The sequence below is a fragment of the Trachypithecus francoisi genome, unplaced genomic scaffold, assembly GCF_009764315.1.
Source record: "Trachypithecus francoisi isolate TF-2019V2 unplaced genomic scaffold, Tfra_2.0 Lachesis_group13, whole genome shotgun sequence".
Taxonomy (NCBI): domain Eukaryota; kingdom Metazoa; phylum Chordata; class Mammalia; order Primates; family Cercopithecidae; genus Trachypithecus; species Trachypithecus francoisi.
In genome coordinates, this window is record NW_022681458.1 from 27,891,638 (window position 1) to 27,904,952 (window position 13,315).

General features: G+C 37.6%; 1 protein-coding gene across 3 annotated transcripts in view; it reads right to left on the minus strand.

Moving 5' to 3' along the window:
- Window positions 1–13,315, minus strand: part of SPAG16 (sperm associated antigen 16) — a 1,188,211-nt gene that overhangs the window by 1,122,667 nt on the left and 52,229 nt on the right. For all 3 annotated transcript variants that reach the window (XM_033230389.1, XM_033230390.1, XM_033230388.1), the window contains 2 exons: window positions 8,488–8,595; window positions 1,587–1,704 (listed from right to left, as the gene is read on the minus strand). In XM_033230389.1, the coding sequence (XP_033086280.1) occupies window positions 1,587–1,704; window positions 8,488–8,595 (226 nt within the window). The remainder of the gene's footprint in view (window positions 1–1,586; window positions 1,705–8,487; window positions 8,596–13,315) is intronic.

The window sequence follows — 13,315 nt, forward strand, 5'->3', positions numbered from 1 at the left end:
CCATAAAATTTAAATAATTGTTAAACTCATTTGTATTAGTTCATTCTCACACCACTATGAGGAAATACTCGAGACTGGATATTTTATAAAGAATAGAGGTTTAATTGGCTCAAGTTCCACATGGCTGGGGAGTCCTCAGGAAATTTACAATCACAGTAGAAGACACCTCTTCACAGGGCAGCAGGAAAGAGAATGAGTGCAAGCAAAAGAAATGCCAGACGCTTATACAACCATTAGATCTCGTGAGACTCACTATCATGAGAACAGCATGGGAGAAACCATCTCCATGATTCAGTTACCTCCACCTGGTCCCGCCCTTGACACGTGGGGATTATTACAATTCAAGGTGAGCTTTGGATGGGGACACAGCCAATTCATATGATCATTGTATTCAATATTACTTAAAATTCAAACATTCAAAACACAAAATTAAATTCAAGCACAAGGGGCATCAAGACAATGATGTTTTGCATTTTCATTGCTAAGAATTTCACTCAAAAGACAAAATAAACTTGATTAAAGCATCTTAACAATAAAATTATTTGAACGAGTATTATCATCATGTAAGCTTTTGTAGCTTCTGAAAGTTTGGCCAAAAATGAAAATCTCCAGAAAACAATAATAGAATGTTAAGCGTAGTTGCAGCTTTACACATTCTAAAAAAACTGTTAAATGGTTTTAAAGTGGCATATAAACATTTCGTTTCTTTTTCTTAAATTTTTATGCCAAAGGTATCTCACCCAATACCCTAGGTCTAGGCCTATACAAAAACCCTAAAAGGATGTCACCCATCAGCAAAAATTACAAAAGACTTGAGTCAGTACCTAGGAGGGATTTTTTATTTATTAAAATATATAAGTTTCACAGCAATCTTAAAAGGTAAAGTCTTTGGTCTTTGCAGCTACATTTTATATATGAGAAATCTGAGCTCCAATTTGTTTAAATAACTCTCCTAAGGTTAATGTTTATAGCTGTCAAAGCTGATATTTAAACCCAAGTTTGACCACAATGGCTGTTTTTTCTTCAAACTACAATTTAATAATCTGCTATAAATTTATGTCTCAATTAAACGATATTTAATTTAATTTTTTTGAGACACTGTCTCACTCTGTTGCCTAGGCTGGAGTGCAGTGGTATGGAGCCATCTCGGTTCACTGCAACCTCCGCCTCCCAGGTTCAAACTATTCTCGTGCCTCAGTCTCCCGAGTAGCTGGGATTACAGGCCTGTGCCACCACACCCAGCTATTTTTTTTTCTTTGGTATTTTTAGTAGAGACAGGGTTTCACCATATTGGCCAGGCTGGTCTTAAACTCCTGACCTCAAGTGATCCACCTACCTTGGTCTCCCAAAGTGCTGGGATTACAGGCATGAGCCACCGCCCCTGGCCTAATTTTATGATAATCTTTATATGTAGTTAAATGGATAAATACTTTTTCTGAATGTTTCCAAATGGATCTCTTTTACATGAAAGTTGGCTGAAAATGCTTTAAAATTAATCTCAGAAACAAAACCAGTATTTCTATTTGTATTATTTTTTAAAAAATGATTAAAAGATCATTTTAAGTTAGCTTTGACTGTATCTTTACCTGCTCAACTACTTTGTCTCTTTCCAAGGAGGTCAGCATTTTCTCCTTCAGTAAAGTGTGGTGTTTCTCATGTAACACCCTTATAGTTGGTTCATAAGACGCATAATGTAACTTCAACCTATAAAAAATAAAACGTCAATAGTATCTTAAGGGGTTATTGAGTTAAATCAGTAATTTCCATCTAACATTGAAACCTTTTTTACTTTTTCTTTTTGCTGTGAAATAAAAATGAATAACCTCATAAAGGTTAACACACTACAGCCACAAAGCACAAAAAGCACACAAATTCACTGCAACTGGAGGGTGGAGGGTGCAGTAAGGGAGCAAATCACATGTCTCAATTAGTTCTCTATTTCCTACTAGCACCTTTTGCTGTGTCCAAGTATGTACTCAGAATATTGCTGCTACCCATGAAATTTTTGTTAATTTGGAAATAACTGTCAGAAAGACAAGGGCCACAAATAATAGATGGTTAAACATGGAGTGTCATTCACATCAAAATAAACTAAAGGATAGTCTTCAAAACAAGTTTGGCTAATCTTCTATTTTAAAAATTAAGTATAAAAACATTTTGATATCTAAACAGAAGGAATAGTTCAGCCTAGTATATAATATAAATATCTTTAAAAATCTGTTTTATTTGAAAATGACCTCAAAATCTTTTTACTGAAGTGTAATTTACGTGGATAAAACATACAGCTCTTAAACGTTACTGTTCAGAGTTTTGAGAAACGCACATCCAAGTAGTACACATTATCAAAATATGAAACATGTCTAACACCCCAGAAAATTCTAGAACTTCATGTATTTGGTAACATATAACATGTTCTCTTTTTTAACTAGTTTATTTCATTCAGCATAATGTTTCTTTAGATTATTCCTATTACTTTACATCGCAATACTTCACTCCTCTTTACTGTGAGTAGTATCCCCTTGTATGTAAATGTGTTTATCCAATATTTTGCTGATGAAAACCTGAGTGGATTTTAGTTTGGGCTATCATGAATAAGGCCTCTTTAAACATTCTTATATAAGTCATGTAAGATTTTTTGATCATGTATCTTCATTTATTTTAGATAAATACCCAGGAGTTTAATTGCTGGGTTGTAATTTATACTTCCAGCAACCCTATATGACAGTCCTGGTTACTCTACGTTCTTGCCAACCTCTGGTGATATCAGTCTAATGAGAATTTATCCATCTTATTATCAAATTTGTCAGCTTTATTATATTTTCCATTAACCAACATCTAACTTTGTTGATTTTTTGTTTGTCCATTTGCTATTTTATTGATTTCAGCTCTTATTTTTCATTTCTTCATGTTTCTTGGTTGTAGTTTGCTCTTTTTAAGCTTCTAAGATGACATCATTGGTTTTAAAACTTTATTTTCTAAAATAAGCATTTAAAGCCATCAATTTCAATTTAAGCTGCATTGGCTGCATTTCAATATGCTGCATTTTTAATCATTCAGTTCAAAATATTCTCTAATTTCTTTCTTTGCCTCATGGATTATTTAAAGTATACTACTTAATTTCCAAATATTTGAGAAACCCCCTGAGATTTTTAAAAATTGATTTCTAATTTAATTTGATTTTGGTCAGAAAACATTCTTTGTATGACATCAATCCTTTGAAATGTATGAAGACTTGTTTTACGGCTCAGTATATGATCTATTTTAGTGACAATTCCATGTGAACTGGAAAGAGCAAAGTAGAAGTCAAGAAATGTTAACTATGCTCAGTTGATTGACAGCATTCTTCCACACAACTTCTGGAATCTCTATTTTGCTCAGAGCTTCCCAGGCGCTGTTTCCTGCCAGGCTTTGTGTTCTCTCATCCTATACTTCCACAAGTTAGTTATGAGGCCAAAGATTGAAAAGGACTATTGCAGATATTTCTTACATTTCACATACCTCCTTCCTTCTGCGTACTCCATGCTGCAAGAAGTTCCAGCTACCTCTATAGCCCTGAACTCTGATCTCTGCCTCCTCAGCTCCGAAAACCACCATGCTCTGCTTAGGCTATATCTGGTCCCCCTCTGTTGGAATGGGAGTCTGTAAGGGCCAGGAAATAAGTAGGGTCCTGGCTCACAGCATATTTGGTCCATGTACCCACCCAGTGATCAAGTCCAGTGTTCCTAAGTAAATAATTGGAATTGATATACTTGGCAATTGGAATAAGCTAGCAGAATGGGGAAGGTTATCCCCAGCCTCTTCTTGGATGTCAAATACATCTATGAATATTTCTTCCTACACTTTCTGAGTGTTAAAATCCTAAGTATAACTAAGGAAATATCTATTTTTCCTTTCAATTTTATCAGAGTTTGCTTCATGTATTTTGAAGCTCTTAGATTAGAGTAATGCATATTTAATATTATGTCTTCCAGGTGAACTGACTCTTTATTACATGAAATGTATGAAATGTCCCTGTCTTCTTCTCTGGTTCTCAGGATGCCCCTGAGAATGTATTTCTGTAGCCCTATGGGCTTACAGAGGTGGCCCCCATTTCCTACAAAGAAGTAGTACTTCAGCTGTGCTGCAAGATGCTGAAAAGCCCTCTTCCCCACAAAGAAAGAGATGTCCCCACCCCGGCCCCACCGCTGGAAGTATCCCTACCTCCTCTCCTCAGTGTGATTACGGAGGAAAGAGACTATACATCTAAACTGCTGCAAGAAATAGTCAGCATGTACTGACAGGAACCAGCAAAGTACCCCCAGAGGCTGGATTTTGAGGTACTTGATTAAAGGCGGGTGGAATGCAAGACTGGATAAACAATAATTCCTTGACCTCCACACAATGGATTTAACATTATAGTAAGAACTCCAGCGAATAAGGTAGATTCACTTATTTCTAAGGTGGTCCTTAGAAACTTGGAAAAAGATAGCCAACACTGTGAAGTGGAAATGCTGGAGCTACCCTGGCAGATAGTAGAGGAAGCACTCCATAACACCATAGCAATTATATACTGTTATAAATAGCCTTAATTTTTCTGCATATTACCCCTGGCTATTTAATTGAGTGGCTATTTACTGGGGAAAGATATTTTTAAGAATTTGTCATTCAAATTCAGAAACTTAAAGCAAAATCAATCTAACTCCCCTGTTAGAATGGGAGTCTATAAGGGACAGGAAATAAGTAGGGTCCTGGCTAAAGTCTGCTCACAGCATATTTGGTTCATGTAAGCACCCAGTGATCAGTTCCAGTCTTCCTGAGTAACTAATTTGAATCTGTATACTTAACAATTGGAATAAGCTAGCAGAATGGGGAAGGTTATGCCCAGCCTCTTCTTGGATTTCAAATACACCTATGATGGACTATTTGATATTGTTCCAGAAGTTCTGTTTATGTTTTTTCAGTCTTTTTTCTTTGAGTCCCTGCTCATTTCTTTTCAGCTTTTTTCTCTTTGAGCACCAGTTGGATCATTTTCCATCTTCCTGTCTTCATGTTCATTGATCTTTCCACTGGCAATATCCAATCTTCTAAGACCTACTAGTAAACTTTTCATTTGCATATTATGTTTTTTTCAGTTCTCAAATTTCAGTTTAATTCTGTTTATCACTCCTATAGTGACCATTTTCTTTCAAACTCTAAGCATTTCATAATAACTGTTTTAAAGTCCCTGTCTGCTAATTCCGTAATTCTCTTTTCTCTGTGTCTGTTTCTGCTTTTTCCTGATTATAGGACATGTCTTCCTGCTTCTAGATATATCTATAGATAGATCAATACATACAAACTTTATTTATTTATTGTATGTTGGACATACACTTGTCTGAATTTTGTTTTCTTCCTTTAAAGAGTTATTTTCTGACAGACAGTTAATTTCCCAGTGAATCAGTTGAGTTTTTCAAAGCTTATACCTTTAAGCTTTTTTTTTTTTTTTTTTTTTTTTTTTTGAGACGGAGTCTCGCTCTGCCGCCCAGGCTGGAGTGCAGTGGCCGGGTCTCAGCTCACTGCAAGCTCCGCCTCCTGGGTTTACGCCATTCTCCTGCCTCAGCCTCCCAAGCAGCTGGGACTACAGGCGCCCGCCACGTCGCCCGGCTAGTTTTTTGTATTTTTTTTTTTAGTAGAGACGGGGTTTCACCATGTTAGCCAGGATGGTCTCGATCTCCTGACCTCGTGATCCGCCCGTCTCGGCCCCCCAAAGTGCTGGGATTACAGGCTTGAGCCACCGCGCCCGGCCCCTTTAAGCTTTTTGAAGAAAAAGTCTAAAGCAGCATTTTCTCTAGGACCAACTAGGTCTGCTTCTATGGCATGGCTTGTGGAGGATATTAAGTAAATGTTCAGAGTATTCAGTGATGTTCCTTCCCTTATGGCTGATCAGAACTCCTACATCTCCCAGCACTGTGCAACCTCTGGAATCTCTTGCTCATAGCTTCCCAGGTGCTGTTTCCTGCCAGGCTTCGTATTCTCTCATCTTATACTTCCACAAGTTAGTTACATGGCCAAAGACTGAAGAGAACCATTACAGATATTTCTTAAGTTACATTTCATGTACCTCCTTCCTTCTGTGTACACCATGCTGCAAGTTTCAGCTACCTCTGCAGCCCTGAACTCTGATCTCTGTCTCCTCAGCTCCGAAAACCACCATGCTCTGCTTGGGTTATATCTGGTCAAACTGTGGGCTCAAAAGTACCTTCAGGAAGATATGTGGGGTGATCATCCTGCTCATTTTGTGTTTGTCTTCTCTTAAGCATCAAGATCCTGCTTTGCCAATTTTCCACCATCTTAAAAAAAAACTGCCTCCTGTATTTTGTCCAGTCTTGTAGTTCCTTACATTTGGGGAGCTAGTTTAGTACTAGTTGGAGAGCTAATTCTATACTATTTACAATGGCATAGCGCAAAGCAGAAATTCCCTAAAAGTCCTCCAGAAGAATAATATTTTATTTCATTAATAATTGAAACAGAGCTTTTCATTTTCTATAATATTTTCATAGCAGTATTTATAAAGTCATTAATTTGGATATCACATTATACCTCATTGATGATAGCAATAGAAATTAAGTATTAAAGTGCAGTTGCATTTTATATACAATTAATGTGTATTAATACGACATTCAGAAAGAGTAACAAAAATAAAAATTTAGGTAGTACATACAGTTCTATCCTCCGTTCTGATTAGCTTCGTGTGTGTGTGTATGTATGTATGTGTGTGTATATATATATACACACACATATATATATACTTTTGTGTATACTATAATCTCCCTAAACATTACATATGTCTAAATACATAAAATACACAGATATAGAATTGTATACACAAAACCATGTACACTGTAATCTGTGGATGGTTGAAGAATTTTAAAGAAAATATTGATGGCAAATTTCCCTTTTTTTACTAACTTTGGAATTTAACTCATTCATGAGATATGGCTTGACTATCTTCTGTTAAAAGAATTAACAACACATAGAATTTCACTAGAATGTAACAAAGAAAAAACATCGCTACAAAAAAATTAAAACATAAAAAAATTTAGCTGGGTATGGTGGCATGCACCTGTAGACTCTGCTACTCAGAAGGCTGAGGTGGAAGGATTGCTTAAATCCAGGAGTTAGAGGCTACAGGGTGCCTTAATCTCACCATGGCATTCTACCATGGGTGACAGAATGAGACTCTGACTCTAAAAAGCAAAACAAAACAACAAACAAACAAACAAAAAAGAAATACTATAAAATTTATTATCAAACTACGTGAAAAATGTACAGAAAAAGTAAGGTAAACATTTAATGGTTTACAATGAAAGGAAATATGGATACACTATTAATGTATTTGGGTAAAATATGACATAAGAGATCTCAGATCCTAACTTTGCCTGGCATCAAAAACACTCTATCCTATAGCTGATTTATTACGCAATAGCACAGCTATCAGGCAAAGTATTCACTGTGTTTGACTGATTAACTTGATGCCCAGCTTTTTTGTGACTTGATGGCATCACTGAAGTTTTGTTTTAGGTCTTTATAAAATGCGCTTTAGTGATTCATCCAGATTGCTAAATGGAGATGTTTTTCTTAATGATTAAATGAAGAAATAAAGGCTATCTGAGTATAGAACAAGTGTAGCTATATTACAAAGTAATGTGTGCTTCTTTACCAGGGTGCCTGAAATAATGAAATACGAAAAAACATATAATCTAGAGTGATTAATTTTATATGAAAAATATTCCCTTTAAACTTATTAGGAATTCGAAGAAGTATGGTACATTTTTAAATATAAATGGTTAGGGGCTATTGTATTGGACAGTACAGATATAGAGTATATCATCACGAAAAGTTCTGTTGGATAGCACTACCCTAGAGCAAGCAAATAGAATTTTATTTAAGGATTGTAAATTTCTTTACTTGTTTTTGTAGGAGAGGAAGGTAAAGAATGAGAGAAAGTAAATCTCAATAATGCCTTCAAAATAATTTATAAAAGACTTTTAAATTCATAGTCATTTAGAGATATGTCCCCTATCCCTGCAATACCACAGCTGCACTGTACTCTCTTTGCATACAATTCGATGTTTTTTCATGTCTTGGTGCATTTGCAGAGGATGTATTATCTGTCAAGAGCACTGTGCTGACCCCACTTCCTCACTGTCTACTCTTACTTGTACTTGAGAATTTAATTCCTGTGGAAATAAATCCTTGAGTCATCTCACACTCCAATCTTATTGGGATGATGGACCTCTTGGGTGGCATAGCAACAATGCAGTGTATTTCAGTATATTTCTGCTTAACTCCTCCCACTTCACACACACAAATAGTTTCTGAGACCCTTGACAGCAAGGGCCGCAACTTATTCATCTTATGCTCAATAAATGTGGAACTAATAACTTTGTCTAAAACTTTGTCATAATCAAATTACTTAATATGTATTAAATAACTCTTTAATAAATATACCAACAAATATAAGCTTACCCTTTGAGGTCACTGATTAATTTTTTTTTTTCCTGGACTATTCGCTTGTGATGCATTCGATGAAAATCACGCTCTTTCTGAATTTTCAGCAGATCTTCTCTAGCTTTGCTGAAAAAAAAATAGTAACTTTATAAATCACTGCTAATTCCTTTTTCAAAAATGATTTAGTCTTGAGTTCAAATCTAGCATTGGGCCATTCAAAAGATAATAGGAAAACAAATATTTTGCTATAATTCTCATTGAAGGTTCCCATCAAACATAATTTGTATAAGGTCATATTAGGTTTGGGGGTGAAGGATGAAAGGGCAAAACCTGTAGTTCCAAAAATATGATTCATCTACATTTAATCTAAGTAAGTGAAAATTAAAGGTATGCTGTCAGAACACATCCATAGTATAAACCATCTACTTCCAAAGAGAACTGGTTTGGCTTGAAAAATTGAAATATATGAAACACAATAATTCAAAATTATTAAAAATAAAGACTTTATGGAATTTAACTCTGAACTTCCTAGAATGTAAAGTTAAAGAGAATATACTAGATTATTCAGTTCTGATAACTGGGAAAAGAAAGCATATACATTCTAAAAAACCAAGATTTTATGGTATATATTAAATAAATATATGTCATCAGTGGATCTGATTACTACATAATTCATAGCTTGATAAGAATGGTCTTCAATATCAGTGCTGTAATACAGAAAAATTTTTCAACTTGATATATCTTCTGCAAACCTCTGGTACAAGGCAAGCGAAAGCATTCTTTCTAAGCCCAGGTTCTATGTGAAAATTTAATAAGAAGGTTTCACTTACCTCCATAATATGTTGGTTTCAATATATAAATGTGAAATATAATTTATAATGGAAAAGTAGTTCTCAGCCTCAGATAACTGACAAAGTACTACAGCATTGAGACTGTCACATTTCTATTCTGAAAAATGGACTGCTACCTCACATTTGGCTTGAAACAGAAAATATCTATTTTTCTGGGTCACAAGTATTTCAAAATTGTGATTCACATAAAACAAATGCACATGAACAGATTTCTGCTTTAAGTGGTGTCAGAACAGCCAGTCACTGAGGAGCAGTGTATGGGATGCTACCAAAGATGTTTGTGAGATAAAGTAAGGCTCTCAATGAAGCATAAGTCAAGATCAGTGACTTCTTGATGCAAGATCAAATTACATGAGGCATATGGTGCAAGGTCTCGGATCCATTCTTCCAAGTTTCTTTCTTCTTCTTTTCTTTTTTTTAATTTTAATTTCTGGGGCACAGGTGCAAGTTCTGAAGGTTTGTTACATAGGTAAACATGTGCCATGATGGTTTACTGCACCTATCAACCCATCACCTAGGTATTAAGCCCAGCATACATTCACTATTTTTCCTAATACTCTACCGCCCCCAACCACACCTCCCACCCCCCAACAGGCTCCAGTGTGTGTGGTTCCCTTTCCTGTGTCCATGTGTTTTGATTGTTCAGCTCCCACTTATAAGTGAGAACATGCAGTGTTTGGTTTTCTGTTACTGTTAGTTTGCTGAGGATAATGGCTTCCAACTCCATCCATGTCCCTACAAAGGACATAATCCCATTCCTTTTTATGACTGCATAGTATTTCATGGTGTATATGTACCACATTTTCTTTATCCAGTCTATCATTGATGGGCATCTGGGTTGATTCCATGTCTTTGTGATTGTAAATAGTGCTGCAATGAACATACACATGCATGTGTCTTTGTAACAGAATGATTTATATTCCTTTGGGTATATACCCAGTAATGGGATTGAGTTTATGTGTGTCTTTGTATGTGAGATGGGTCTCTTGAATACAGCACACCAATGAATCTTGACTCTATCCAGCCTGCTACTCTGCATCTTTTAATTGGGGCATTTAGCCCATTTACATTTAAGGTTAATATTGTTATGTATCAATTTGATCCTGTCATCATGATACTAGCTGGTTATTTTGCAGACTTGTTTATGTAGTTGCCTCATATTGTCACTGGTCTGTGTACTTCAGTGTGTTTTTGTAGTGGCTGGTAATGGTTTTTCCTTTCCATATTTACTGTTTCCTTCAGGAGTGCTTGCAAGGCAGGCCTGGTGGTGATGAATTCTCTCAGCATTTGCTTGTCTGAAAATCATTTTATTTCTCCTTCATTTATGAAGCTGAGTTTGACCAGATACTAAATTCTAGGTTGGAAATTATTTTAAGAAAGTCAAATATTGGCCCCCACTCTCTTCTGGCTTGTATGGTTTCTGAAGAGATGTGCTGTCTGATGGGCTTCCCTTTATAGGTGACCTGGCCTTTCTCTCTGGCTGCCCTTAACATTTTTTCCTTCATTTTGGCCCTGGAGAATCTGATGATTATGTGTCTTTTGCTTGATCTTCTCATGGAGTATCTTACTGGGGTTGTCTGGGTTTCCTGAATTTGAACATTGGCCTGTCTTGCTAGGTTGAGGAGGTTCTGGATGATATCCTGAAGTGTGTTTTCCAACTTGGTTCCATTCTCTCCGTCTCTTTCGGGTACTCCTATCAGTCATAGGTTTGATTTTTTAACATAATCGCACAGTTCTCAGAGGTTTTGATCATTCCTTTTCATTCTTTTTTTCCTCTACTCTTGTCTGCCTTACTCAGCAAGATAGTCGTTAAGCTCTGATACCCTTTCTTCTGCTTGGTCTCTTTGGCTATTGATGCTTGTTATTGCATTGTGAAGTTCTTGTGTTGTATTTTTCAGCTCGATCAGGTCATTTATATTCCTCTCTATACTAGTTATTTTGGTAAACAGCTCCTGTAATGTTTTTTATCACGGTTCTTAGCTTCTTTGCAATGAGTTAGAACATAATTCTTTAGCTCAGTGAAGTTCATTATTACCCGTCTTCTGAAGCCTACTTCTGTCAAATTCATCCGTCTCAGCCTCAGCCCAGTTCTGTGCCTTGCTGGAGACATGTTGCAATCATTTTGGAGGGAAGAAGCACTCTGGCTTTTTCAGTTTTCAGCATTTTTGTGTTGATTCTTTCTCATCGTCATGAGTTTATCTACCTTTGATCTTGAGGTTGCTGACCTTTGTATGGGTTTTTTGTGGGGTCCTTTTCATTGATGTTGTTGTTTTCTGATTTTCTTATAGCAGTCAGGCCCCTCTTCTTTAGGGCAGTTGCAGTTTGCTGGGGATCCACTCGAGACCCTATTTGCCTGGGCCCCTCCCACCCCTGGAGGTATCACCAGCAGAGGATACAGACCAGTACAGATGGCAGCCAGCTCCTTCCTCTGGGAGCTGTATCCCAGAGGGGCACCAACCTGATGCCAGCTGGAATTCTCCTGTATGAGGTATCTGGGGACTCCTGTTGGGAGGTCTCATCTAGTCAGGAGGAGTGGGATCAGGGACCTGCTTAAATGAGCAGTCTGGCTACCCCTTGGTGGAACAGGTGTGCTGCACCCTCACCTGGGCTCCCCTGACTCTCCAGAGCCAGCAGGCAGAAAAGACAAAGACCATGGATCCATTATACCACAGCTGCCCCTTCTCCTAGTGACTTCTCTCAGGGATATCAAAGTTCTGTTCATGAACTCCTGTCTAGGGATGCTGAAATTCCCACAGAGAGGCCTGTCCCAGTGATAAGAAATGGATCAGGGTTCCACTTAAGGAAGCAGTCTAGCCATGAACTGACACAGTTGCTGTGCTGCTCTGTGGGGAATTGCTCCTGGTCCTGACCACCTAGTCTCACTGGCACCTACAGCAGGGGACAATGGCCAACTGGAGCCGCTGTGATGGTGGCCACCCCTCCTGCCCTGGGAATTAAACCTTCTTAGGCAGTCTCTGGCCTGCTGTGTTGGCTGGCAGGGATTCCAAGCCAGTGTGTTTTAGCTTGTGGGGTTCTGTGGAAGCAAGGCCACTTGGCTCCCTGACTTCAGCCCCCTTCCCACAGGAGTGGACAGATATACTGCCTCATGGGAATTCCCAGAGCCGGAGTATGCAAATACTCTGTCTTGGTGCCTGCTCAAATGGCCAGCCACCCAAGCAGCTGCCATGTCTTTACAGTTCTGTGCTTGGGACGCAAGGCCCTGGTAGCATGAGCTTGCAAGGGGAACTCCTGATCTGTGGGTTGCAAGGATCCATGAGAAAAGCATGGTTTTCAGGGAGGGGTAGCACAATCCTGCACCACCTCCTTTGGCCCAGGGAGAAAGCTTCCTTTGCCCATGCAGCTCTTGGGTGGGTGCTTTTCCTTGCTTTGCCTGGGTTGCACCAACCACCTAGTCAGTCCCAGTGAGAGAAGCTTGGTACCTCAATTGAAGATGCAGAATTCACTTGCTCTTTTCACCCTTCTTGGTGGGAGCCGCAGAGTGAAGCTGTTTCTATTTGGTCAATTTGGCTGCTCCCACCCTCTGTTTCTTTCTCCTCATCTCCCCATACACCCTATTTTTTAAAAAATGACCTCTACTGTTATTTATATTACTGCCAATTTTGTAGTTTCATTACGTGTAAGTAAACAATGATCAGATGACTCACAGTACTCATGGTGAACTTTCTCCACCTAAACCTCAACCTCATTTTCATGCCAACAATCTTATATGTGCAAGAAATGATTGATTCGAACATTCAGTCTTGAAAAATCATCTGAGGAATATACTAATGATTAGATAAACAATGTATTCTTTCCTGGTTTTAACCCATGTGGGTATATCAAGAATATAATTTGACAAATAATATAAGTTGACAACATAATAATATAGATAATGAGAAATAATATAGATAATGATATTGAATGAAGTGCTTTTTACCTAATTTTTCTAATTTGCTTGTCATTGCATTGCTTCTGGTCAAGATGTCCATTTATCT